This window comes from Lineus longissimus, chromosome 2, assembly GCF_910592395.1.
Source record: "Lineus longissimus chromosome 2, tnLinLong1.2, whole genome shotgun sequence".
Taxonomy (NCBI): domain Eukaryota; kingdom Metazoa; phylum Nemertea; class Pilidiophora; order Heteronemertea; family Lineidae; genus Lineus; species Lineus longissimus.
In genome coordinates, this window is record NC_088309.1 from 13,811,389 (window position 1) to 13,836,085 (window position 24,697).

Sequence of the window (24,697 nt, forward strand, 5' to 3'; positions counted from 1 at the left end):
GCAAGTATCGGCAGTGTGTATGGCTGGTAAATGTACACACGAATACAAACCTGCTAAATTATCATCAAAGGTATTGAATCTATATTCTCAATAATATCAATGAACTTCCTTGATCATGAGCACCTAGTTAGTGTCTGTTGGTCTTATATAACTTGGTAAGCAAAATTAAAGTGTTTTCTCAATGTTTTACAGGTATGATCCACAGCTGCATTTCAATGTTTTTCGTTGACCACATCATAGAATCAGATGACCGAGAGAGAGGACGAACTGCGCATCACTCATAGAACTGAACACTTTGCACCTCCAATGGCTTTTCAACATCAGTGCTCACTCGGTCATGAGAAGAACTAGTCGATTCTAGTATTTCATTCTATTTCTGTCACTGTAATACTTACAACTCTATAAAGAAAACATTATGTGGCAGTTGATTTTAAAAAAAATCAGCGTATCTGTTGAGTTTTTACTCGCCATCAATGCGGGCTATCAGTCATACCCTTTGTACTTGGTCCTGACCTAGCATTTACTGGTTGTCCCCGATGTAACGGTTGCCCCCGGCCTACGCTGGAACATGTTCACTGGACTAGTTTGTCACAACCAACGTACACTTCCAAGCAATTGTTAAAAAGGCCCAGACTATTACTGGTCCCTAGGTTGTGACTATGCATCTGAGCTGCTTGGTCTCAACCTGCACTTTATAAAGGATTGATGTAGACTTCAAAGGATTTGATGTAAATGCCCAGACTGCCTTTACTGCTTGCCTCAAGGTGGTGACCATGCATCAACTGGACTTGTTTCCTGCTGAATTTCAACGGATTAGGTGTAAAGGTCCAGACTGCAAATACTGGTTTGGACCATGCATCTACTGGGTTGTGACAGTCCACGGATCACCATCGCAACTAGTAAGATTAACCTACTGTTAAAACCTTCAAATCGTAGTCGCGCTCTTTATATGAATTCTTACAACCAGATTGACCAAGCGAAGTTCTCTGGCCGTAGGCCTCTATAGGGTGGCCCAGAATTATTTTCCTTTGGATAATAGTATGCTATTGTGTATCCATTGTGTGAGGGAAAATAATTCTGGGCCACCCTGTAGTTCGATTATTTTTTGTCTGAAATATGCACAACAACCATGGCAATCAATATCATGAATTTTTTGGATCACTAAAATAATGGTAATTGCTCCATTTGAGGTTTTGTTTGAAAAATAACCTTGAAGTAGAGTCAAGGAATATGTTAAGTGTGAGTCCACACTTAACATATTCACAACCAGGCAATATCTGCAAAAAGTGATAAAGTGGGGGGTCAACAGTTCTGGCTCAAATTCCTACCATGGACTGGTCTTGGGGTAGGATGAAGGCAGGCAAAGCCATTCGGCGAAAAATCACACTGGCCAGGAATGGGGGGTATTAACTCATCCTATTTTTTTCTATGCATTAACCATTAGAAAAAATGCACAGTTTTGATGAAAATGACAAAAAGTTTTTATTTAAAAAAAAACTTTCTGGACAAAGAAGTCCACTTTGCTTGGTATCATTGGAAAGGGGACATCATGGACAATTTTTGAACATTTTTGTTTTATCATAGATTTCACCCCCTTTTGCGGAAGAGCACACGTTTTGGGTACGTTATCGTGAAAAAGTTAAAAGATAGCATATTTCCACGGGGTATACCTCACCCTTTGCAGAGTGTTGGGCAACGCCACTTCTACAGGAGATCAATATGGGACCCTATTTTCAGTTACAGAAATAAAATTTTTGGCCGCTTTTAAGATGAGTTTGTGATTGCATGTATATTGCGAGGTGTTTGCTGCTTTTTGTATTTTGCACTGCATTCCATGATGGATTTGGAAGATGCCCTCTGGTCTCTTCTGGTTTATTCTTGTCAAAATAATCCTCCTAACATCTGGGAAGAATATACATAAGCAGCAACAGGTGCTCAGGACTACTGGTGATTGCGTACCAGGGCACCCCCACCCCATACCGCAGGCACAAAGTCACTTCCACCAGACGCCCACAAAAAGATTCCAGGATGGTGTTCGAGAAGTGGAGAGTTATTTTGCCTGTTAGTTCTGGTAAGCATCTAGCTCTGATTATGAATGGCTCATCAGCTCATTAGCTATCTCTTATATACCGGTACTATACTTGCACTTGGGCTACTAATAAAGGCCTGTGTCGTGAAGGGCCTTCTAAAATAATTTATTTTCTCGAGGACACCTGGAGAATCGATCGCTCGTGTCATATGTGCCTCTGAGGTTGAGTCCCAGCGAGGGTCAACAAATTTGTCGCCTCCAACCAGACAACAAACCTCTTGATATCATGATATTGCCTTTCCTACAATGTAGGCTATGCACCCATGGTGATGACTACACTCGATCACCTCATGTTCATTCATTCTAATATTTATTGCAGCTATTTGTAAAGACTGCGACAAAGAACAGCACAGGCCTCATCCCTCTTCAAATATCTCAACGGAACAGAAGGTAAGCAAGTGGCTGAAGGAGCTCCTGACCCGGCTTGCTATGTTCCTGTATAAATGAGTATAAATGTTTTCCTTGAATAAAAGGAGAGTGATTTTGTCAAAAAAATGCCTTCTTCAATTTTCATTAATTTCAAGGTCACAATGTAAAAGTTCAAGCATTGAAAATCTGCATTGTAACCAGTGATATTCATGTCATGGGCTGGACATGCCAATAGGAAATTCTTGCAATGGAGATGATTGGACGAGACGCCATGTTTACTCTACATACAGTGACGTACATTTATGTTGAAAGATTGTTGTCCATACTCTTTGCTTTAGTTCACAATTGCTTTTTCAGCCTGGCACTTCCTCCGCCTATGATGAGGCTCTACCATGTTCTAGTACAGAGGAAAGTATAGTGGGTACAGTGATTGTGGTTATCGACCTTGAGGTGAGCTTGGTGTAGCCCTGAAAATGGATGTGACCGATTTTTCAAAGCACAAGAGGACCTGACAGAACATTTGGCCTAGTGTGACACTCAAGGAAACCGTGATGGACAAGGTAAAGCGGAAATGGGCTGGGCGAGTTGGTGCCATAGCCAAAGTTGGACAACCCTCCGGATCTGTTGTAGTACGGAGCAAGACAGATGCAGATTCAGAACAATCTTTGCTTTTTGCAGGCTGGGCTCTTCGAGGACAGAATACCTCAAGACGGTTTTCTGCAGAAGTGCGAAGATATTTGTATGCGGAATTTATGAAAGGTGTAACTGGGTTTAAAGAAAATCCAACTAACGTTGCAAAGCGCCTGAAGATGATGTTTCCCAAAGATCAGTGGCTGACTTCAACACAGGTCATGTCCTACTTCAGTCGCCTCTCTGCAAAACAAAAGCAGGGACAGCTTTCAGAAGTTTCGGGCCACTCCGAGGAAGATGAGGCACAAGAGGATGCCCAAAAAGAGGTACACCAGGAGACAGTCAAGCGCTACAGTCTTCGTAGAAAGGTTATGACAGAAGTAGGGATACTAGTATAACCAACTTCACCTATGAACTCATTGGTTTTGATGACTTCGTTTGGAACCATTTTATCATGATTGGATTGCAGACAGCTAGTCTTCAGTCAAGTCTTTTCGTTCCATCTAGCGTTATCACTCCATTCAGCTGCGTAGCTTATGGGTTGATCGCCATGCCCCTGCATTTAGCGTGAATCTCTCAATCTTGTTGCAGCTTGCCATACCCTTGACTAAAGTGATCATGGGTGCACTAATCAGCATAGTATCCTCTTGAGTGTACAATAATAATGTGCATTGTATTCAGAAAGCATTTCGAGTCAACAATAGTAATGTACGATACCGGTACCATAAGAGGATCATGACTACTGCCCCTCACAGTGGTTAGAATAGCCTAGCTGGTGGTTTATTGTTGATGAACAGTGAAGCCTGCTGTGAAAATCCATAGCCCAAATTCCACTTATTTTGGTTTTAAATTTGAAAATTGAGAATGTGAGTATGAAGGGCGTGCATGTATCGATGAATGACCAGTATCTCTTGGTGGACAGTGGCTGAGGAAGTTTCAGTATAATGCTGGTTCTTTGCACTGGCAGGTGCCTACCCGAGTAACCCTCAGAAGTCAAGACTATCAGGAATGTCAGTTACGAATCTGTGCAATTTTCAGACATGTTCCCGATTTTGCCCAGCAGTATTAATACCATTGACAGTACTTTACGTGTTTCAGAATTTCTGAATAGTGAGCCAGTCTTTGTTGGCATGGTTAATGCTGTTGTGAGTGCTGGTCTGATTCAAAGTGGTTATTCCATTTTTTGTTTCCATGGTCTCTGCAGGTGGTGACATACCACATCCATGTATATGCCCATGTACACATCATGTAAAGAGTATTATTTCTCGATGCAGCGATATCTTTTTTGTAATTAGTCTATGATAACATATTTTCATATTAAAAGAAAATAATCTTATACATCACGTTGTTCATCCATCTCTGTCAATAAGGCTGGAAGTAGGCCATGATTTGTATTGAAATGAAGAAATGATGCTGAAACTAACGAATATAAAACGAGAAGCCGATGGCCACGCTACCTCAGGTTAGGCTTAGGGGGCCTTACCTATTCCTTCAAACAGTTCTTCATTGTACCTTGTATTACATGGGTACCTAGCCCTGTGATTGGACATAACGGATATTTTTGCCGATGCAATGACTGTTCAGCTCCATGTCTTTCACCACCCTGATGACACCAAAGGTACTTCTGGTAGCATGTACATGTTGTGATGGATCATCTAGTACAGTAGAAGCAACATTCAGCTAAATAATCCTTTCTAGTTTGGTTTAGAATATAAAGCTATACTTCCGAGCTGGAGCATGTGCATGGATTAACCCCAGCAGTAAAATGGGCACAATCTGAAAGAAAGGCTGTGTTCTGCCATATGAAGTGGGGATGGGGCTGAAGTTCATTTTATCATTTTCCTCTACCTCTAACCAGGACCAGGTAGTACAGTATATTATAATGTTTATAATACTACATTCAATCATCTGTGCCATTCACCACTGTCGTGTCTATTTTGCCCTTTTGGAACTGAAGTTTCTTTTTTTCTGTCCTCGAGCATACTTGACATTTTTTACCTGATCTTTTTGATGAATGAATGGAATTTGAGGGGGAGGGGGTCAGACCCCAACACTGGGTGACCTAGTCTTCTTGGCCTCAAAATACTGTTGAGATGGTCCCTAAGCTTATATCTCCCGCAGGGATATCGGTGATACATGTATAATCAATTTCTGTAGAAAATCATACTAGTTCAAATCATTCCCAATAGGTGGCGACAGCCCAAAATGATCAAATTTGGCCGAACTTTCAAGCTTTGGCATTCCTAGCTGAACAGAGCGGACAAAGTTTTTATTCTTGATTTTAAATCTTGACATCATAAAGAATCCGACAGGCAAAGAACCATTGCCCAACGCCCTGCAAAGGGTGAGATATCCGGGCTGAAAGTTCACCATGTTTCATTGACCCCTTTTAGATAGGGGTAGGGGTAGGCCTAGTACAACAACATCGAAGGTCATTTGGCTATGCTTTTTTGTATTTGGGTAGCTCTTGTAATGCATTCACTCATAACAACAGGTCAATCCAATATTCTATCTATTTCCTGTGCATGGTCACTCATTATCCCCACTTAAGATCTCTATCAAAAAAGGTCAAAATCACCCCCAAATCAGCTCCGACCCATATCTCAGCCCCTGTTGGAGGGATCGGTGAAATATTTGGCACGATTTCATATCTCACCTAAGGGGCTCCACCCACCAAATATCAATGAAATCTGTGAAATTGCTTTATCACCCACTGCCTGGTGCTATCGTGGACTTGCACTTAATTAGGTCACGTGACGTAATTTGCATCAATTGGTACTTTTTTTAGAAATTGAAGTTAAGCTAATGGGTTATTAGTTACAACAAATTGTTTGTCTTAACCCCCATCTGGTTATGGAGCACCAGAAAAAAAGCTCCTAAAATCTCTTAATTTTGCTTAGTAAAGGACTGGCATGTACTTGCTGTAACAAAAGGGTTAAAGTCGTACTTCCACCTATCAAATCCTCGTGTCTTTTGCGCTTACACCTATGAATTGCCGTGTCTAAATACACTTGTGTGTCAAATCCCCGTGTCTATTAGCCCCATCGAGCTCGATGGGGCTAATCGGGTGCTAATTTAGACCCGTGTTCAACATGGGTTTTTTGATAGGTGGAATCTGAATAGACACGGGAATTGCAAGTTCTAAGATCCAGCGACAGATGGTGCGGTGTAGTTGCCTCGGTATTGCGCCCCCTCCAATGGGAAAAAAACACAGGAGAGCTCCCTACTTACAGCGCACCTGTCGCCGGGGCTATTCACCATTATCTAACACCACTGATAGGTGTAAGTGCGCCCCGGGTTTTTCGACACACGGCGAAGACACGGGTCTTGAAAAAACACGGGGTTTTATGATAGGTGGAACTACGACTCATATCCCCTTCAAGAGGGATAACCATAGCCACATGAAGGGAAAAACTCTATTTAGAAGCCTGATCAGACTGAACATGTTCTTTTAAATTGTGTACAACCTCGCCCTAGTCTATTTTAAGAGCTTACTGCCTCCAACTACTACTTGGAATTTACTAAATGAATCAATACCGAACTCCTCTACTCTTCTGGTTTTGAAACCTACCCTATTTCCCAACCGTGATGTCTTCAAGTCATCACTTTCTGAATGTTTCAACTGTATCTCATGACCCGAGAACCTCTACCTAAAGTGAATGCGCAATAATTGATGTGGCTTAGCTGTTGACCTTTTCGTAACTGGATTTCCAAGTCGCCAATTTTTTAAAATTGAACTTTGAATTCAGTTGAATTTGCCAAACACCACCTTATGACATGTGAACAGATGATTAACAGACAATGTAATGCCATGATGACTGAAATTGAACAGGTCGCAGGACTTACAATCAATCAATAAGTTCAAACCTGCTCATGTGTGAAATGGATGGAGTGACCCCCCCAACCACCACCACCACCACCACCACCACCACCACCACTTGCCCAATTGCCACCAATTTTATATCATGATTACAGTATAAAATGCCAAGTGGGTTTTGATTTGACGCACTTTTCAAGGTCAAGGAGGTAGAATGGCATAACATTTCTATTTGGCTATATTCTATTAGCATGTTTAATTAACCAGCTTGAATTGTCTACCGAATTATCCAGTGAGCAGAATGGACCCTGGCAATTTTATTCTACTGATAATAACGGTCTTTCATCATCTTCTCGTGACTAAATTTTCCTTTGAAATATTTTCAGATTCTCCAATGCAACGATTTAGTGAACAAATGGCAAGTCCATCACGACGCTCAAACCAGATGGGTGGCCAGACCGGTAGTCCCCAACATTCTGTTAAGCAGGCAAGGCCACTGTTTGGCCAAGGTGCTGTAGCAGCTACTGCACCCCAGACTCCTACAACTACTTGTCCTTTAACTCCAAACTTGCAACAATCTCATAGCCATGGAAGACCTATTGTAAAAGGTAAGCCGAGTTAGATTTTATGGTTCCTTCCCCAGTTGTTTGCAGGGAAATGACCACCTACCATGAGTGCAGGTTGCCCTCAATGGTTGCAGGTCAAATCATTTTTCCGTCTCTGGTCGTCCTGCTAAGTCATTAATAGAACGGGAAACTTAGCATTAACTCTTTTAGTAAAAAAGAAAATAGAAATACTGGAGGTGTCATGAGTTCTCGGGGCAAACTTAGAGGCTTCCCCACAGTGATTTTTCTTTTATTATGCAAACTGATTATGTTACCAAAAAAACTAACCCCACAAGCACAATCTCAACACCTATCATCCTTGAAAGTTGCGGTGCTCTCCACCAAGCGGTTACGGAGAAGTTGCCTGGAAAAATGTTTACCCCTCAGCCCATAAAGGCTAGAGGCGTATCGTCAAGGTCTTAATGTGCCATTGTGCCTTTTGGCAGTTTTGGCGATTATCAAACTACGCTCGGCCCCAGGGGTGCTTCCTGTGAGAAATTTTGTTTGGATTATGCTAGCTAAGATCATGCAATTTTTACTGAGGACACTGCTCAAATGATACCCCAGTTTTATATTTGACCTACTTTCAAGGTCATATGGGTCAAATTAGGTAGTTCAAACCAGTCTTTAAAATGATGCGACGCACAAGTCCAGCGTCGGGAAAGCATTCAGAAAACTCATCAGTGTTTAAGAATTGTCAATGCTCAGCAATGCGCATACAAATATAATGAAATAAATGTCATCAAACCAGTCATAAAACACCTTTCAGAATTATACCAGTTTTGTCTTAATCAATGCCCATTCCAATTTTCTTGAGCGAGCTGAATTTGTTAATATCGCTTGCGTTGAGCCTCAACGTCGCAACACGACCTGTGTTGGCCGTCAATGTACCAGTTGCAGTACATCAATTTCGCCTGGGAATCATTTTCTATGACCAAACAGAGGAGACTACACCCTTCATTATGGCACTTGTCCCATTCAAAATAAAAGCCACACAATGGTGATCCTATCTAAATTGTCAAAGTTTGCACCATTTTGCCCCAAAAAGTGCAGAATATCACACTATAAAATAATAACAGTGAGAAAATACATAACCTAAACATCTTGAAGACACCCCTGATCAACATTTTGATAGCGATTTAGCCTAGTGCATTGAGCAATGAAAATGCAAAATCTTTAGATATCCACTGCAAATGACATATATTACATTACCCGATTTGAGCACGTGGTCCCTAGACCATTTCATTTTACTCTACTTAGCGTGGACAAAAACTGTAAGTCAGAAGGACCCGGGAAAAGGACCAGTCAAGTGCCATCTCTAATGGCAAAATAGGACTAATGAATCGATCAGGCCAACTCACTGAAGTCAAGAGCAAGTGGATGGATATTGAGGTGGATCAAACCACACATTGCTGATGCATAATAGGCCTTTTGGCCTATTCTCAGAGAAGAAATTTTCTTGGACTTATGGTTACGCTATTGGCCTGTCACCTATAGGGCCCAGGTTCGATACCCATAATGGAACTTCTTAAAAATGTTCTTCATAACTTTTTTGCGATTATATATCTTTTTATTTATCTTTGAAAAGACTTTCACTGAATATAACTGACCATACCATTCATCTTTCTTGTCCAGAAGTGATATTTGTAAGATCTTTCTCCCATATTTTATTAGTTTGTCACACACACGTTTAATGTGTGGTGATAAAAAAACCCTTAAAACTCAGATTAGTGGAATTTTGGCATGCCGACTGCGATACCCGGGCTGCAGTATAATGCTATTCTCTTGTGCAGCCTTCTGTCAATCAATGTTATTGGTATGAATTTACTCAAAACTCTTTGATACAAATATAGTTCCGTACTCCTAGTATATAAGTATACACACATATGTAGATAATAGAGCCTTTATAATTAAATAATGTACACTTCATAGCTATGATATTTATCTTACCAATTTATTTCCAAGATTTTTCTTGATGAAAAATTAGTAACATAGAAATTACCAATTTCTTGTTAAGAAAATTATTATCAGTTATATTCTTGCTAATTTCTTACCAATATTAATCTTTGTAAGATCTTGTAAGATTTCTAATAGTAATTTATTTCTTAGTAATTTTTTTCTGATAATTTCTTACTAAGAAAAAAATTACTAAGATTTTTCTGATTAGATTCTTGTAATTTAAATCTTAGCAATTTTTATCTGAGGAATTAATTGGTAATATATAACTAATTTAATTAGTAAGATTCAGGTCCCTGGAAGGCTGCTTATATCTCAAAAGCCCTGGCGGAAAGTTTTCGTCATCCAGACTCGAGTTGAGTCAAATCATGAAACGACCGTCAGCTCCCCCCCCCGCCGCCCGGTGAACACTACCTTGCATTACCCTGGGCACTTCCAACCGTCTACCTACCACCTGCCCATGCCTCTTGCCACTTTAGATCTGGACATACCCAAAGTGTCTCCAGGCTGATTATCATCTTCGCATCAAGTGTTGGGGCGTGAAAATGTACTGGCGCGTGTGACTGGACTATCAAATATACCCGGTAAGCTACGCCCAGACTCTCCCCTTCTCCCAATACTCAAACCAAATTAATTAATTAGTCTGCCAACCTTGATTACCGGCACCAACGTGTAAAGCCCGTTACACACGAGGGATTTCTCACCAACTTAGTTGGAATTTTAATTCATAACAGGAATCGGCCAACTCAAATCTTTCGTGTGTTTGCAACGCAGACCAGGTAACTGATACTTTGCCCGATTGGTTGGAGTTGCTGGCTGCACTACCGACTTGTTCTATTTCTCGACGACATCTTTTGTTTATATAAGGATTTTTTGTTTATATAAGGAGTGTGGGGTAGAAATTTCCCCGTGTGATTCAGTCAACAACATAGTTGGGCCATATTTTGACTCTTTATCTTTATAGAGGCCTATAGGCGCCAAGGCTGTACCTTCTCATAATCCACGGTTTTGCCCAAAACCTCCTATTTTCCCATCGATTTCTCCTTTTCCTCTTTTCACTGATACTTTTTATAATAATAATAGATAAAATCTTCTTTTTCTTCCTCTCATTGTACACAACAAAATCATTGGCAGCCATGTTTCTAGATCTAAGATTTCCCCGCCAGAAATAATAGATATTTTCACTCAGCCTTGACCAAGGTTTTGACCTAAAAATAGTGCAGGACCTAAATATTGCTGCGATTATGTCTTTCGTGGGAGTGGGTGAACGACTCTCAACTTCAAATCACCTGTGCACCTGTTCTTAATTTTAAAACCAACTAAGTTGGTGAGAAATCCCTCTTGTGTAGCCGGCTTAAGTGAAAGTCTTCCAGCCACCTGTCCCAACTCGGGGCCAACGGCGGCGTCGAATGGTGACCGCCATGTTGGAAATTTTTGGTCACAGATTTTACCAACAAACTTAGGGTTGAAAATACTCGATGATACTTGTGTTTCGAGTTCTCACGTTGCGTAGTTGCGTTCTTTAGTTCTTCCTCCCCATTTATGTCTATATGTAGACACAGATAGAGACCGTGAAGATGGAGCAATTAAAGGAAAACGGGAGACGATGTCTCCAATGACATACTAGTTCATTCGTCCATGATGTTACTGTATTTTAGCTACAATAGATCACATGAATATTAGGAATGTAGTAAAGTAGAAACAGTACGGAACATCACCACTTTAGGAAGATTTAATGTTTGTAAAATAGCACCACATTTGCGAGCACCAAAGGCGGTATGGGAATTAAATATCGAGAAAGAAAATCAGCACTGCACAGGGTAAGAAATACTGACCGTGAAGGGTTCTATCTAAAGAGTTAAAACACATCAAAATGATCAATTCCCCCATTTAGCAAAACCGAACATACTTTGAGATACAGGCCTACAGCATACACACACCAATTTATACCATGCACAGATCAGGCAATTGTAAATGAAATAGGTATGCTGTTAAATGTAACAAGATGCTTTGTTTATACTGAGAGCGGACTGAAGTTGGACCTCTAGGTCAGCTGCATTTGGTTAATTGTCATGATTTATCACCCCCTGGTGGCCTAATGAATATCCGCATATGCCGGCAAATACTTTCATAAACAAGACCCAGAAGAGGTTTTCCCCCACAATCTTGGGAAATCTTTTCACTGGGCATTAAACTGAAAGTGTGATATCTCTCTTATAAGTGACTCATTTTCAATAGCATTTTTAAGGTAGGATCTCCAAGCAATCCTACAGGTTTTTGATACGACCTAATTTTGAAGGTCACAGTGTTCAAGTGGCATCAATTGGCTGTTTGTGAGTAACTATGGCATGCTTCTTAACCGCTAAAGCCAATAACTCGAAAGTTGGTACATATGACTCCCTACGTCATATAACCTCTGACATGGAATTTCGGTCCGACCTGTTTCTCGTCTTGGCCACCAGGGGGCCAAACTAAAAAAGGTAAGAAGAACAATATCTCGCTTCCATGGGCTGAGTAGGCCCACCTTGCAACCCCCCCTAAAACTGATGAAAATGCATGCAAGTTGTAGTATTTGATCTATATTTTCATATTTTTTATGTTGCCATGGAAAATGTAGGGACTCAATGCCACTCTTTGGGTGTTTTTGTGGGCGTGGCTCCTTTTTTTTCTGCGGCCAGTCTTGGGCTAGGAGAAATCTAAATTGACTTTCCTCTTGACTGGTTTATCATAGGAAAGTGTATGACCCATCAAAATGTTTGTCTTGAGCTACTCTAGACTTCAAAATAATCAATATGCAAATTAACTGAATATGTAGGTCAACAGAGGTCAAAAGGTCACGAAATTTAGGGAATGCCTAAAATCTGGAAGCCGGGCCTGCAAATGTTCCCCGAGGTTCTGAAATTTGGAACAATTGAGCTAGGAGCCTATAATATCATTAACTGACATTCCTTCACATATTTAATTCACCAATGTTCAATTATTTTCAAAACTGATGCCGCTGTGATTAACGCAAATGGATCGAATTTCGTCAATGTAAAAAAAATTTTGATTTAAATCTGTGGTAAAGGAATAGGTGATTATGAGTTATGTATGCCACAACAAAATCAACAATTAGGTACCATTCAATGAATGCTTCATTTTACATTTCAAACAATCAACATTTTAAATGATTCACCTAAATTATCTCTTGAATTATGCAAATTAGGCAAATACAAAGGGTCAAAATGGTCAAGTCATGGAAGTAGCATGTACTAGGAGTGGTGTGTGTACATGCCATTTACATATTTGTACACCATAATCAAGGAGTCAAATGGACATTTTCACAGATACATCCAGATACGGGAATACCAACTGAAGATGCAATATGTAGGATTAACCCCCTGATGTCGGTGACAAACCATGGCCAATGCAAATGATGCATATTACAGATACGGGTACCAAGTTCTTAGTCAAAGTCACTGCTGTCGCTATTCTCTGCTGTCTCATTCTCTTTGGTCTTCTCAAGTATGTCTGCCATACTTGCTGGCAGTGCAGTTCCTTTGAACCAACACGGTTCCAGTCGGCCGTCATCAATCGTCCAACCATGATCCTCCGCTGGATGTGGGATTTCCGGCTTTGGAATGTGACCTCTTTTCCAGATTGCTACTTGATAATTTACTCTCTTAATATGCTCCTGAAGACACACTCTTGGGGGTGGCAAGGAGGAGAGGTCTATGTTCTTCTTTGAATCCAATGCTCCACCACACTTTGACTGCAGCATTTCGTATCAGAGACAGTCCACCTCCTTGGTCTTTGTACTCGTACTGTACATTGTGCAGGTGAATTCTTCAAGAGTGAGGAAGAGGTCATTGGTAACCTCCCAAGACTCTCCAAGGCATTTGAAGACTTCCTGATACTTTGGTTTTTTCTGTCAAGTCCTCAGAGGTTTCACCTTGCCGATTCCTTTGAAGGCACTTGTGGTATCGCATCTACTGAAGGCATGGAGGCCAAGCAAAGCAGCACAGTATACTGGGGTGAACTCCTTCGACATCTCCATAACATCAATCAGTCGCCTCCTATTCCCTGTGCCAGTATCAAACAGGAGTTGAACCTTCATGTTCGGGGCATAGTAGAGCAGAATGAAGAAGATATCTGTGTCTGGACTTCGAACACGCACGAAGCTGTATCCTTCTTCTTGGGCATAGGATGAGTACAGAATTACTCGTGTGTCCGTCTCCTCTTGTGTTGAGTCCAGAGATGGGATTTCAGATGCCAATATCCTCCCACTGACAGCTTCGAGTTGGTAGGCCTTGCCCTTGCAAACCAGAACCAGGTTCTTCTCGTCAAACTTGGGCAGATTTTCATGGGCACACCAAACTTTCAGGAGTAATTCAGTGAGTTGGATCTTGTTCTCATCATTGCTGAGGAACTCCTTCCAGTTCTCTGGTCTTCGTGTTTTCTCACCATGAACAAGACGTTTCTCTCCACAGCCACGCGTTGATCTCTCCAATGACTTTATCAAGTCTGGCAGGTAACTGACAGTGCTGAAAATCACGTTTGTCTTGGCTGAAGCTGCAATGGATAGCATGTTCTGACAGATCTGTTTGAAAGTCCTTGGCAGCTCCTTCATTGAGTGGAATATGGCATTCCCATCTTCAATGTGCATGGTCTGTTCATCAGGAGGGACAGAAGCATCCTCTGTGTCTTTCACAAGACTGTGAAAGCCGTTGCTCTTGTCCGTCTTGAGAAGATGCCCATCTGGTGTCCCAATTGATGACGGCACAGGCATGAGTGGATATCGGAGGAGTTCGTGCAAGTCCAGTTTGTAGGCTTGGGACTTGACCAACAATTTGAATGCCACATTCCCCTGCTGTTTGTACTCGCTGGTTTTGTTGTTTGTTGTTTTCACAATTGCCGTCTTGCCAATGTCTGCAAATGTCTTCAGTTTCTGTCTGGTAAGTGGGGCAAAGAAGTCCTGATTCTTTTTCAACCTGTCATTTATGAACACATCTTTGGCACGTTTCCCTTTTTCCTCAGCAGTCTCGATGTCCTCGGCAATGTGGGGCGGCACAGATGCACCAGAGAGGAGGCAGACCAGTCCATCTTCTTCAATGTCAAATGAGTTGAGGAAACTCTCCACTGCATCAATGATTTTCTTGGTGGCCTTCTCGCTTTTCTGAACTTGGGATGGTCTGGTATCACGGTGCCTGCTATCTCTGCTTGTCTCTCCTCCCATATTCACCATCTGGAGCATCACCTCGAGGTACCTCGATCTTTCATGAGCCGTTTTTGCCCAACGTTTGTATGCCTCATAGTTGCCTAGTAGTCCAGACGTCCCAGCTCCTCTTCCCCCTGCCCCAGCGTGGGACTTGGCGTGCTTCATAAAGGTTTCCTCAATAGTCTTATCAACTGCGCATTGATTCCCTGGGGTGTAAGATCTGGCAACGCTGATGGCCCCAAGTTTCAGCAGTTCGGTGGCACCTGGATGCGTCTCCTCAATGTTTGCCAAATAAACAGAGAAGAATGTCAGGTATCGAGCGTAGTTTTGGCCATCAAAACTAAGAACAGATTTGCCATCAGGTTCAAACATGCTCCGTACAAATAGAAGTCATTTGTCTTTACTGCCATGAGGAGGGATAGCACAAGCCAGATGTGATCCATGTAAGATAGCCAAAATGCTGCAGTCTTCCCAAGGGTTCCTGATCTGACCTGAAGACGGAATTCAATGTAATCACTCATGTACGTCTGGAATGCTGCATCCCCTAAGGCTTCATCCAAGTTTTCCTTGTCTCTGGAACTAACGAGCTCAGACAATTTTGACATCGATTCTTCTGGTAGTTTCTGGTTCAATTCACCCTCCAGCTGTTGAAACTTGAGAAGGAGCATTCTTTCTAAGGCCTCAGCAATGCTCTTATGGCAGTGCATCGCCCTGCTGTAGTTCTTCCCAGAGATCACTCCTTTGAGGGAGCCACTTGACATCAGTCCTGACTCGAGCAAGATTTCGGAGAATCCTGAACCATCCATCTTCTTGCCAACCATCTTCAAGTAGGCACACACTGCGTGGAAGGAACCTATCATCACGATGTGGTCTTTGTATGTGTCGGGGCTTTTCCAAAGTATAGGGTATGCCTTCATGCATACACCCAAGCCAAAGGTTGTGATTGCATATCTCTGGCCGACTTCATCACTGCTTTGACATCCTTAGGCACTCCTGCACTGTGCTGTTGTCTGTAATGAGTTGGTTTATCACAGGATTGTAGTCTATGCTAGTCAGGTTGGTGGGAGGGATCCCAGTTTCGGAGATGAAACCACCCCATCCTGGGACACACTGACTTGTTGCACTACTCAGCATTCTGATAATGCACCAGGCAAAGTTCATCGCCTCTGATTTCGTCAAGGCACCCTCACTTTCAGGAACAGATAGATGTTTTATTGTCATCTGCGGGCTGTTCCTCTGACTGATGAAACAAGGAGGGAGACTGTCTGGTTCATGACCTTTTGACCTCTGTTGTCCTACATATTGCGTTAATTTGCATATTGATTATCGTGGAGTCTAGAGTGGCTCAAGACAAACATTTTGATGGGTCATACACTTTCCTATGATAAACCAGTCAAGAGTAATGTCAATTTAGATTTCCCCTACCCCAAGACTGGCCGCAGAAAAAAAAAGGAACCACGCCCACAAGAACACCCCAAGAGTGGTATTGAGTCTCTACATTTTCCATGGCAACATAAAACATATGAAAATATAGATCAAATACTACAACTTGCATGCATTTTCATCAGTTTTAGGGGGGGGGGGGTTGCAAGGTGGGCCTACTCAGCCCATGGACTATTATAAGTGACTTGTTTTCGATGATATTTTTATGGTAGCAAGAATGCATCACATATTCTATGGGTTTTTGATTTGAACTTATTTTCAAGGTCACAGAGGTCAAATAGCGTAAATTGCCTGTTTGAGTGTACCTATAGCACGTTTCTTAACCGCTAAAGCTGTGAACTTGAAATTTGATTTGAGATATTTCAGCATTGTTTTGCCTTTTTATGCCTCACTCTCCTGATATGTATCAATAACATCAAAATTTTTCTGAATAAAGATATATAAGGTAAAATGGGGTATTTGTAACCTCGGTCTAATTGTAGCCCCTGGCAATGTTTTTGATTCATATATTCCGGTAACGATGGAATTATTCAGCCAATGCAAGCATGGATATGAAAGAGGTGACTCTTGATTATCACAACATAAATAGTTTTTGGATTATGCAATATGCTTTGTAAGAGCATTGTCTATAAGAAGTAAACAAATCAGACATATGCACAAAAAAAGTTGAGGTCGAACTTTTTGCAGGCATAAATTTTCCATACTTGCAGAGTATTGATATATTTGAAAGTTGGTTCAGGTGGCTATCAGTATCGAGTATCGAGTATCAGTATCGAGTGTAAAGAATGTTGTATGTGGCGTTTGATGTAATCATCAAACTTAAATTTTTTAGAGACGCTTTTCTCACCAAGGTTCCCTCAGGGTATTTGTAGCTCGTTGGTTCGGGGTATTTGTAGCCACCATAAAAAGCTCAATATATCCTGCAATAAATCAAGAAGATGCTTGGTTTCTTTGTTCTTATACCTGAAATATATCATTTCATCATAAAAATATCCGATTTAGACACAATGTTAACCCTTTACATACCAACAATGATACATTTGAGGTTTCATATTAGTTTATCTAAATTTATTTCATAATAATTTTAATATTTTCAAAGCTACTGGTGTCTCTAGTTAAAGTTACACCATTGACAAGATAGCAGCATTTCTTATGGTACATTGCATTACCATTAAGTGATGCCAGCTAGGAGTTGATACATGACCCATACCTAAAACTACTGTTGTTAATGGACCGTCATTTAATTCAGAATATCACAAGATGTTGTCTAACACAGGGTGTTATGTACCAATAAGGAGATAAATAGAACTGTGTGTTTTTACACCAGTTTAATATCAGTCTGATTTGTGACGATATTGTTTGAATTGTTCGTCAGTGATTGCGTTGAACATCCCTTAATGTGTTCAATAAATACTGTTTGACACCAGCGAAATCACATCGTCAGCCTAGATTGGAATAATATGGAAAGTTTTATTACCAATAAAGACCATAAACTTGTGAAAAAAATGTTCTCATACATAAAATACATGCAATTTTAAACTTTAGTCCAAATTTGTAGGCTAAAAAATTTTGAAGAAGTGCCACTACAAGATGCAGGCCAGTTTTAGTGAATCTGCCTGGAAATCTCTTGCGTAACCAAATTCAGAGGTGAAAAAGGGGCTACAATTACTCCATTTTACCTTATATATAAAAAACTTGAAAACTTAAAAAAGTAAAAATTGCAATATCTTACTTATTAGTGACTTGTTTTTTCGATGATATTTTTATGGTAGATACTCCAAGCAATGATACATCACATACCTTTCAGGTTTTTTATTTTACCTCCTAAGTCACAGCATTTGCAATATGCATTTGGAATTCTTGAGATGCACGCTAGACTGTCGGTCCGTTATTAGTTACGAAGTTGGCTGTCCTAGAGAGTTCCACCATAGAGCCCCAGGGCTCTGTGGTCAGGGTGGTGTCCTTTGGCCAGTGTTCCTCTCTATTCTTCATTGTTCTTTCGCATTCACACTGAGGAGATTTCCGTAAGCTTTTTTTTTAAAGGTGTTTTCTAAGTGGGCAGTGCCCTGTTCATAGACGGTAGATCGTCACCTGCTGCTTCCTGTCTAGCTTGGTGATGTTGTCAGTCTGGGGGTTGTAACCATTGTTTTCCTTTCTCTATATCTTGGTTAGCTTGTTCTTCAGCAGAGCCTTTGATACTTTGTAAGAGGTATTGATTTGCTTTTGCTGCTGATTGCGGCCCTCTTTGGCCAGGGTGTCAGCTCATTTGTTTCCAGGTATGCCTACATGTGTGGAGATCCATTGGAGTATTATCTGGTTTGTTTGAAGCAGGATGCTCAGATCTTGTTGTAGTTCTCTTGCAAGTGCACCTGGTTTCCAACTAGTAAGGCCCTGAAGTGCTGATAGAAAGTCAGTGAGAAATATGATCTGTCCTTCCTCTTTGATTGGCATGTAACATGTGGTGATGGGCGGCAGTGGCGAGGGCTTGAAGATCAGCCCACAGAGATCAATAAAATTGTCATATATTTTCCGTTTGAGTGTAACTATGGCACGTTTCTTAACCACTTAAGCTATGGGCTTGAAACTTGGTACACACGTTCTCCTATGTCTGATAAACTCCGACGCCGAAATTCAGTTTAATCTGATTCTTGACTTGGCCAGCAGGGAGCCAAAACTGAAAATGTAAATAGTGCAATATCTCGTTTATCAGTGACTTGTTTCCAATAATATTTTTATGATAGGTACTCCAAGCAAGGATACATCACATGTCATACCGATTTTGATTTGACCTATATGCTATACATGTAGTATATTTCTTAACCAGCATGAATGCCTAACCACCAAATATCTATACAGTGAGCACAATGGCCCCTGACCTTTTCATTCCATATCAACCATTCCCTCAGACCAACTTCAAAATCCAAGCAGAGAGATCACTGGTGTTAGCCACATCTAGTCTTCAAATTGTGAGTGAAAAGGGTAGCCATGTTTTTGGGAATGTTTTTGTTATCGTTTCTTCTTGATGCCTGTTGCAGCTTTGCTTGTAACTTTATCCAATTCCTTATTGCAGGCATCATGAATTCCCAAACACGGCCGCCGTCACATTCTAGTCAATCTGACATGCAAGGCCAACGTCCGATCACAGGCAGCCAATTATCACTTGACCAAAAGGATCAAAACCCTATGGACCAGTGTCCCAAGTCACCACTGAGTAGTCGCAGTGTAACACAGAACACAACCGTCCCAAATTATTCAAATCCATATAATGTTGCAGTGGCTGGTCGAGTACCCTTGCCCCATAGTTCTGACATGCGAACGGGCCTTGGTGTTCCGCCTGCCAATCCCCTAATGGTACAACAGATGATGCAAGCACAGATGAGCTCTAACCCAGCTGCAAGGGGTAGGTTGTTGCAGGATGCTCTGTTTATCTTCTTATCAGTGTTGATTATTTGAGCAATAGACATAAATTTTTCTAGCGTCATTGAGGCAATGGAATCATCTCAAATCGGGCAAAGGCAGAACAGTGCAATCTTGCATATTTTGTTAATCATGTCTTGTATTCAATGTCGATGCAACAATAAACGTTTTTGCCAATTTATCAAAATGAGAAATTTGTGAAACTTTGAAAAATATTGATGTGTAAAATAATACCCATGTTTTAGGAATAATATTGTCCGGATTTCACCTGGCAAACTCGGATGCTTCCCCACAGTGTTTTCAAATGCAAATTTGTTACATGATGGAAAAAAATCAAACCCCACATGCACAAATCCAACATATCACCTATCATCCCTGAAACTTGCAGTGCTCTCCACCAAGCCGTTACAGAAGAGTTGTCCAGAAACAATTATTTGTCATTTAATAATTTCCTGGATAAAAGTGCTCATTATATCATGAATAATGCAAAATATCAAACTTTTGCCCGGACCTAGAGTTGTTGTAAATCATCTGATAAACCTTCTATTCCCTGAAAATTGCCTGACGATAGCTCTGATAATAAGCAAACTAAATAGGTTAAAACAGTGGAGCTTAAGTTATATAACTAAAAAAAACAACCTCACATTGCACTCCTTCAACATATCACCTATCATTCCTGAAAGTTGTTGTGCTCTCCACAGAACAGTTACAGAGGAGTTGTTCAGAGACGATATTTGTCATTTGATAACTGTCCCCCGGAGCTTGTGTAGGGGGACATGGAATTAGTACGTGGCACCAGCTTTGGGCTTGTTTCAACCCTGTAGCTTCTAAACGACACAAGCAATCCAATTAAAAAAATAGTGGAAGGAGTGAAGGACATCTGAAGATAAGTCCCGCCAAAAATAATTTCGGTCCAATTCCTGGTCTGACCAGTAGGGGGCAAAATGTCATGCCGGACGCACGTTTTCCCTTCTGCCCTGTAACTTCTCAACAACAAAATATTTTGGTGTGAAATTTAGTGTATTAATAGAGGGCAGGCCAATGGTGTGTCGCGTCAAAAAATTGGCCGAGTTTGATTCCCAACTTGGCCACCAGGGGGCAATAACGCAAAATTTGTTGGAACTCGCTTGATATTTTTCCGATTTTTACCAACTTCTCACCGATATCAATTTTTCACATGAAATTTGGTGTGCTGATAGAGGGAGAGCCAAAGTTGTGTCGCGTTGAAGAATTGGTCGAGTTTTATTCTCAACTTGGCCACCAGGGTAAAACAAAAAATACGATATGTGTTAGAACTTGCTTAATAGTTGTCTGATTGTTACCAAATCTTTCTGGTGAGCTAATCTCGCAAGGTTCATAATATCAATTTCTACCTTAAACACAAACACATATCTACCAAGTTCAAAAACATAAAAAAACTTTTACTTGATTTTGACAAAAGACCCTCAACACTAGTTCAAAATGGAACTGAACAGGTCTTTAACCACTTAATGCTGCAATAACCAGTTTTTCCCTTATGGCTCTGCCGGAATGAATTGCAAGAAAACATCATTTTTCGTCTCTACAGGGGCCATCGATCAAGTTCTGCCAGCTGGTGTGTTTGTGAAGAATTAAGCCTCCTCAGTTAAAGTTTACGCTTGGGATTCCCCTCGATTGTTTGAATTGAGGTTTTAGTACTGGATTTTACATAATCGGGAGTGCGAATTATTTCCATGCCCACAGTAAATATTCAGTCATCTGGTTGGAACGAAGTGTGTTTAACTCACTTCATTCAAAAGTTTGCCCGACATACTTGGGGATTAATTATGGTAGATCTTTGAGAAAGGTAGATCATGAGTGATGAGATGCAACAAATATCTAGTAGTCCTGTCGGAAGTTTCTTAGTGTCGTATTATAAATTTTCAGTTATGGCGATTTGGACCATATTGGGAAAAACTTTGCGAAGGCAGCTTACTGATTTTCCTAAAAGATGCATGGCATCACATTCTAGTGTCATCAACCGCCTCTGATTGGGAGATTGTGAAGTGACATGAGTAACGTCATAGCGCTGCGACAGTGGTGTGGCCAGCTGACTGATTCGCGGCCTAAGCAGAAAAAAAAGTCGCATCATTTACATTTTGCAACATGAGCAAAAAAATATTTGTGCAATCCAGCAATATCAATGCTTATTCTGCAGTAAACTCCCCAACTCATTTGCAAATTTCTCCTCTACACAGTCAGCCAGCCATGGAGCAATCGCAGCACGAAATAAAGCATTTCTCTTACCACTTTTACAGTGTCGGCGCCTAGCGGGAAATGGCGTCATGAAAAATCTTAATTTTTGAGTCCCGCCAAAAGTATCATTTTTACGCAGGAAATGATATAGGCATGTGACGTAAACAAACAGGGCTGTATAAAAGTGATATCGAGGAACATTTCACTTTTTATTTTTCACGAAAACTTGTCTTAAATTCATCGATTAATTCGTAATCTAGCGCGAGGTACATTTTCCCAGTATCGCCAAGTACGCTTCAAATCTCTTTTCCCTTTAGAATCCTTTGGTAATGTCAGCAATTGAGTTTTTCGACGTCCAAAGATAAAAGCTAAATGAATCCAATGTCAACATTTTGAGTTGGACATGCGGGTAGATTTCTAGTACGAGCCCGCAGAAGATGCCGTTTATTCGGTTCATTTCATCAGTTTCAACATAGTTTCAGCCGTCACGTGATCAAACATTGGCGGCATGTTCAAGCTGAAGTTTGTGTTGATTATGTGTGAATTGGGGTATCTGAACAGAAATAGGAGGAAACACGGAAAATATGGAGTCCAGAGACTGCTGATACTCTCATACTGTATGGTGCACATCATCATGGTATGGAAAAAATGGTGATTTGACATTCACACAAATTTAAATTTACTTGAACCATAGTTCTAAAAACAATATTTTAGAAATATAAAGCATGTTTTTAGCTCACCTCTTAGCAGAGGTGAGCTTATCCCATACCGTGGCGTCCGTCGTCCGTCGTCGTCGTCGTCGTCGTCGTCCGTCGTCGTCCGTCGTCCGTTAGCAGGGCACGTTTCGTAACTGTTAGAGCTATTGAGTTGAAACTTGGTACACATGTACCCTTATGTAATGACACCTTGGAGACCAAGTTTCGGTCCGATTCGTTTCATGGTTTGGCCACCAGGGGGCCAAACGTTAAAAGTGAAAATATGCAATATCTCCCTTAATAGTAGTTGGGAAATTTTGAAAAAAATATGGTAGGTACTTCTAGCAAAGGTGCATCATATATCCTCCGGGTTTTTGATTTGACCTCCTTTTCAAGGTCACAGAGGTCAAATGGTGTAAATTGGCCGTTAGGATGTAACGATGGCGTTTCTAAACTGCAATGACTATTGATACCAAATTGGGTACACATTTACCCCTTAGTCAGGTGATCTCAGGGACCGAAGTTTGGTCCAATATGATTCACCACTTGACCACCAGGGGGCAAAATCCAAAAACCTTAAAAATGTGATTATTCCTTAACTTCTTGCCCGATTGCCGCCAATTTGATATCATGGGTACATCTAACCACCATACAGTATATGTCCCACAGGTTTTTTAATTTGACCTTTTTGTCAAGGTCACAGAGGTCAAATGGCGTAAATTCGCCGTCAGGCCGTAACTATGGCACATTTCTTAACTGCAATGACTATTGATCACAAATTAAGTACACATGTACCCCTTGGTCAGGTGATCTCAGATACCGAAGTTTGGTGCGATCTGATTTGCCGTTTGGCCTCCAGGGAGGGGGCCAAATCCTAAATTCTTCAAAATGCCATTATTCCTAGTAATGACTTGCCCGATTGGCACCAATTTTATATCATAGGTACATCTAATTCTAACAACCATTCAATGTGTCACCCGGGTCTTCTTTGATTTGACCTACTTTTCAAGGTCACAGAGGTCGAATGTACTGTAAATTGGCCATTTTGGGGAAATTGTAATTGCTTGGACCTACATCAAACCTAACACTACATGACACAATACCATGCTCTTTATCCATCTTTCCTCCACATGAGGTGAGCACAATGGCCCTGGCCATTTATTCTTCTTAGTTTGCCTCTAGTCTAGGCCTGTAGCTGTCTCAGTGTCGAGTCGAGTCAACATACATGTAACCAATGCTCATATAACAAATGGTTAATTATGCTGTTAATTTGTTCAGTCAGCTGCATGAAATGAATGATATAGATAGACAAGAGCATCAATTCTAAGGGAAACTATAGGCAGGAGCCAGCTTAAATATGAACAAGAACTGTGACGGACCCGGGGGCAATTACACTGGGTTTGGCACTATCAAAGGACCCGACAGAACACTATCCTTTTTCAACCTTTCTTTATTCATGTCCGTGGAATCTGAAATGATACAATAATTTCCACACTAAAATACAATCAACCTTCATAACAGTATAGGAGTAGAGCCAAACTGGCTTCTTGAAAGACAAAACCTCCAAGCCATCAGGTGCTGCCATCTACGAGCATTGCACTAAACTATACACAGAAAGCTAGAAAAGGCCTGCAAAACCACGGGCCGCTACAGTGCAAATTCTCCCCCAACAAGAGAATCCCAGGCACCTGACAGGCTTGTAGGCCTACATAACTAAATAGTGTACATAGTAACATACATAATTAAGACTTCTCTGAACCCTTACAAATTATATTTAGGCCACAAAACCCAGTGGCGAAGTCAACAAACCAAAGACTAGAAAGGTAAACAACGCCATGTTGGTCGAGGAACCCCTCATCAAAGTGGCCCTTCTACAGTATTTGGGCCGATACAGCATCTCCACAGGCCTTACAGTTGCAGACTGGACTTTCATCCTTCTAAACAATGTAGTCTTAGGCATATAATTACCTCTTTGATATCCCGTGCTTTATCCAAATTACCAAGACAGATCCGGCAATCGCCCCGGTTCCATCTGTATCAATATATGAGTGCCTATTGCGCAGACTCAAACAAAAGGCTAACAATGGCGGTAAAATTGGGTGGCGCCAAATTCAAACACTCTTAAAGGAAGTCTCAAGCCTACTGGCTGTCACAAGAACCGAGGTCCCTAACTTGACTGTCTCTGAGTACGAGTCGCATAATGTCTACTAATTTGATCCCCCTGCTTCTACCAACTGTCTCTCGTAAAAACTAATGTGAGGGATA

General features: G+C 41.0%; 1 protein-coding gene across 2 annotated transcripts in view; it reads left to right on the top strand.

Moving 5' to 3' along the window:
• The window catches only part of LOC135482658 (eukaryotic translation initiation factor 4E transporter-like), a 270,349-nt gene that overhangs the window by 213,984 nt on the left and 31,668 nt on the right, over positions 1–24,697 (top strand). The window contains exons 16-17 of one of the 2 annotated variants that reach the window (XM_064762908.1): positions 7,292–7,513; positions 19,177–19,506. In XM_064762908.1, coding sequence (XP_064618978.1) covers positions 7,292–7,513; positions 19,177–19,506 — 552 coding nt within the window. The remainder of the gene's footprint in view (positions 1–7,291; positions 7,514–19,176; positions 19,507–24,697) is intronic. The other variant, XM_064762909.1, reaches the window with a different exon arrangement.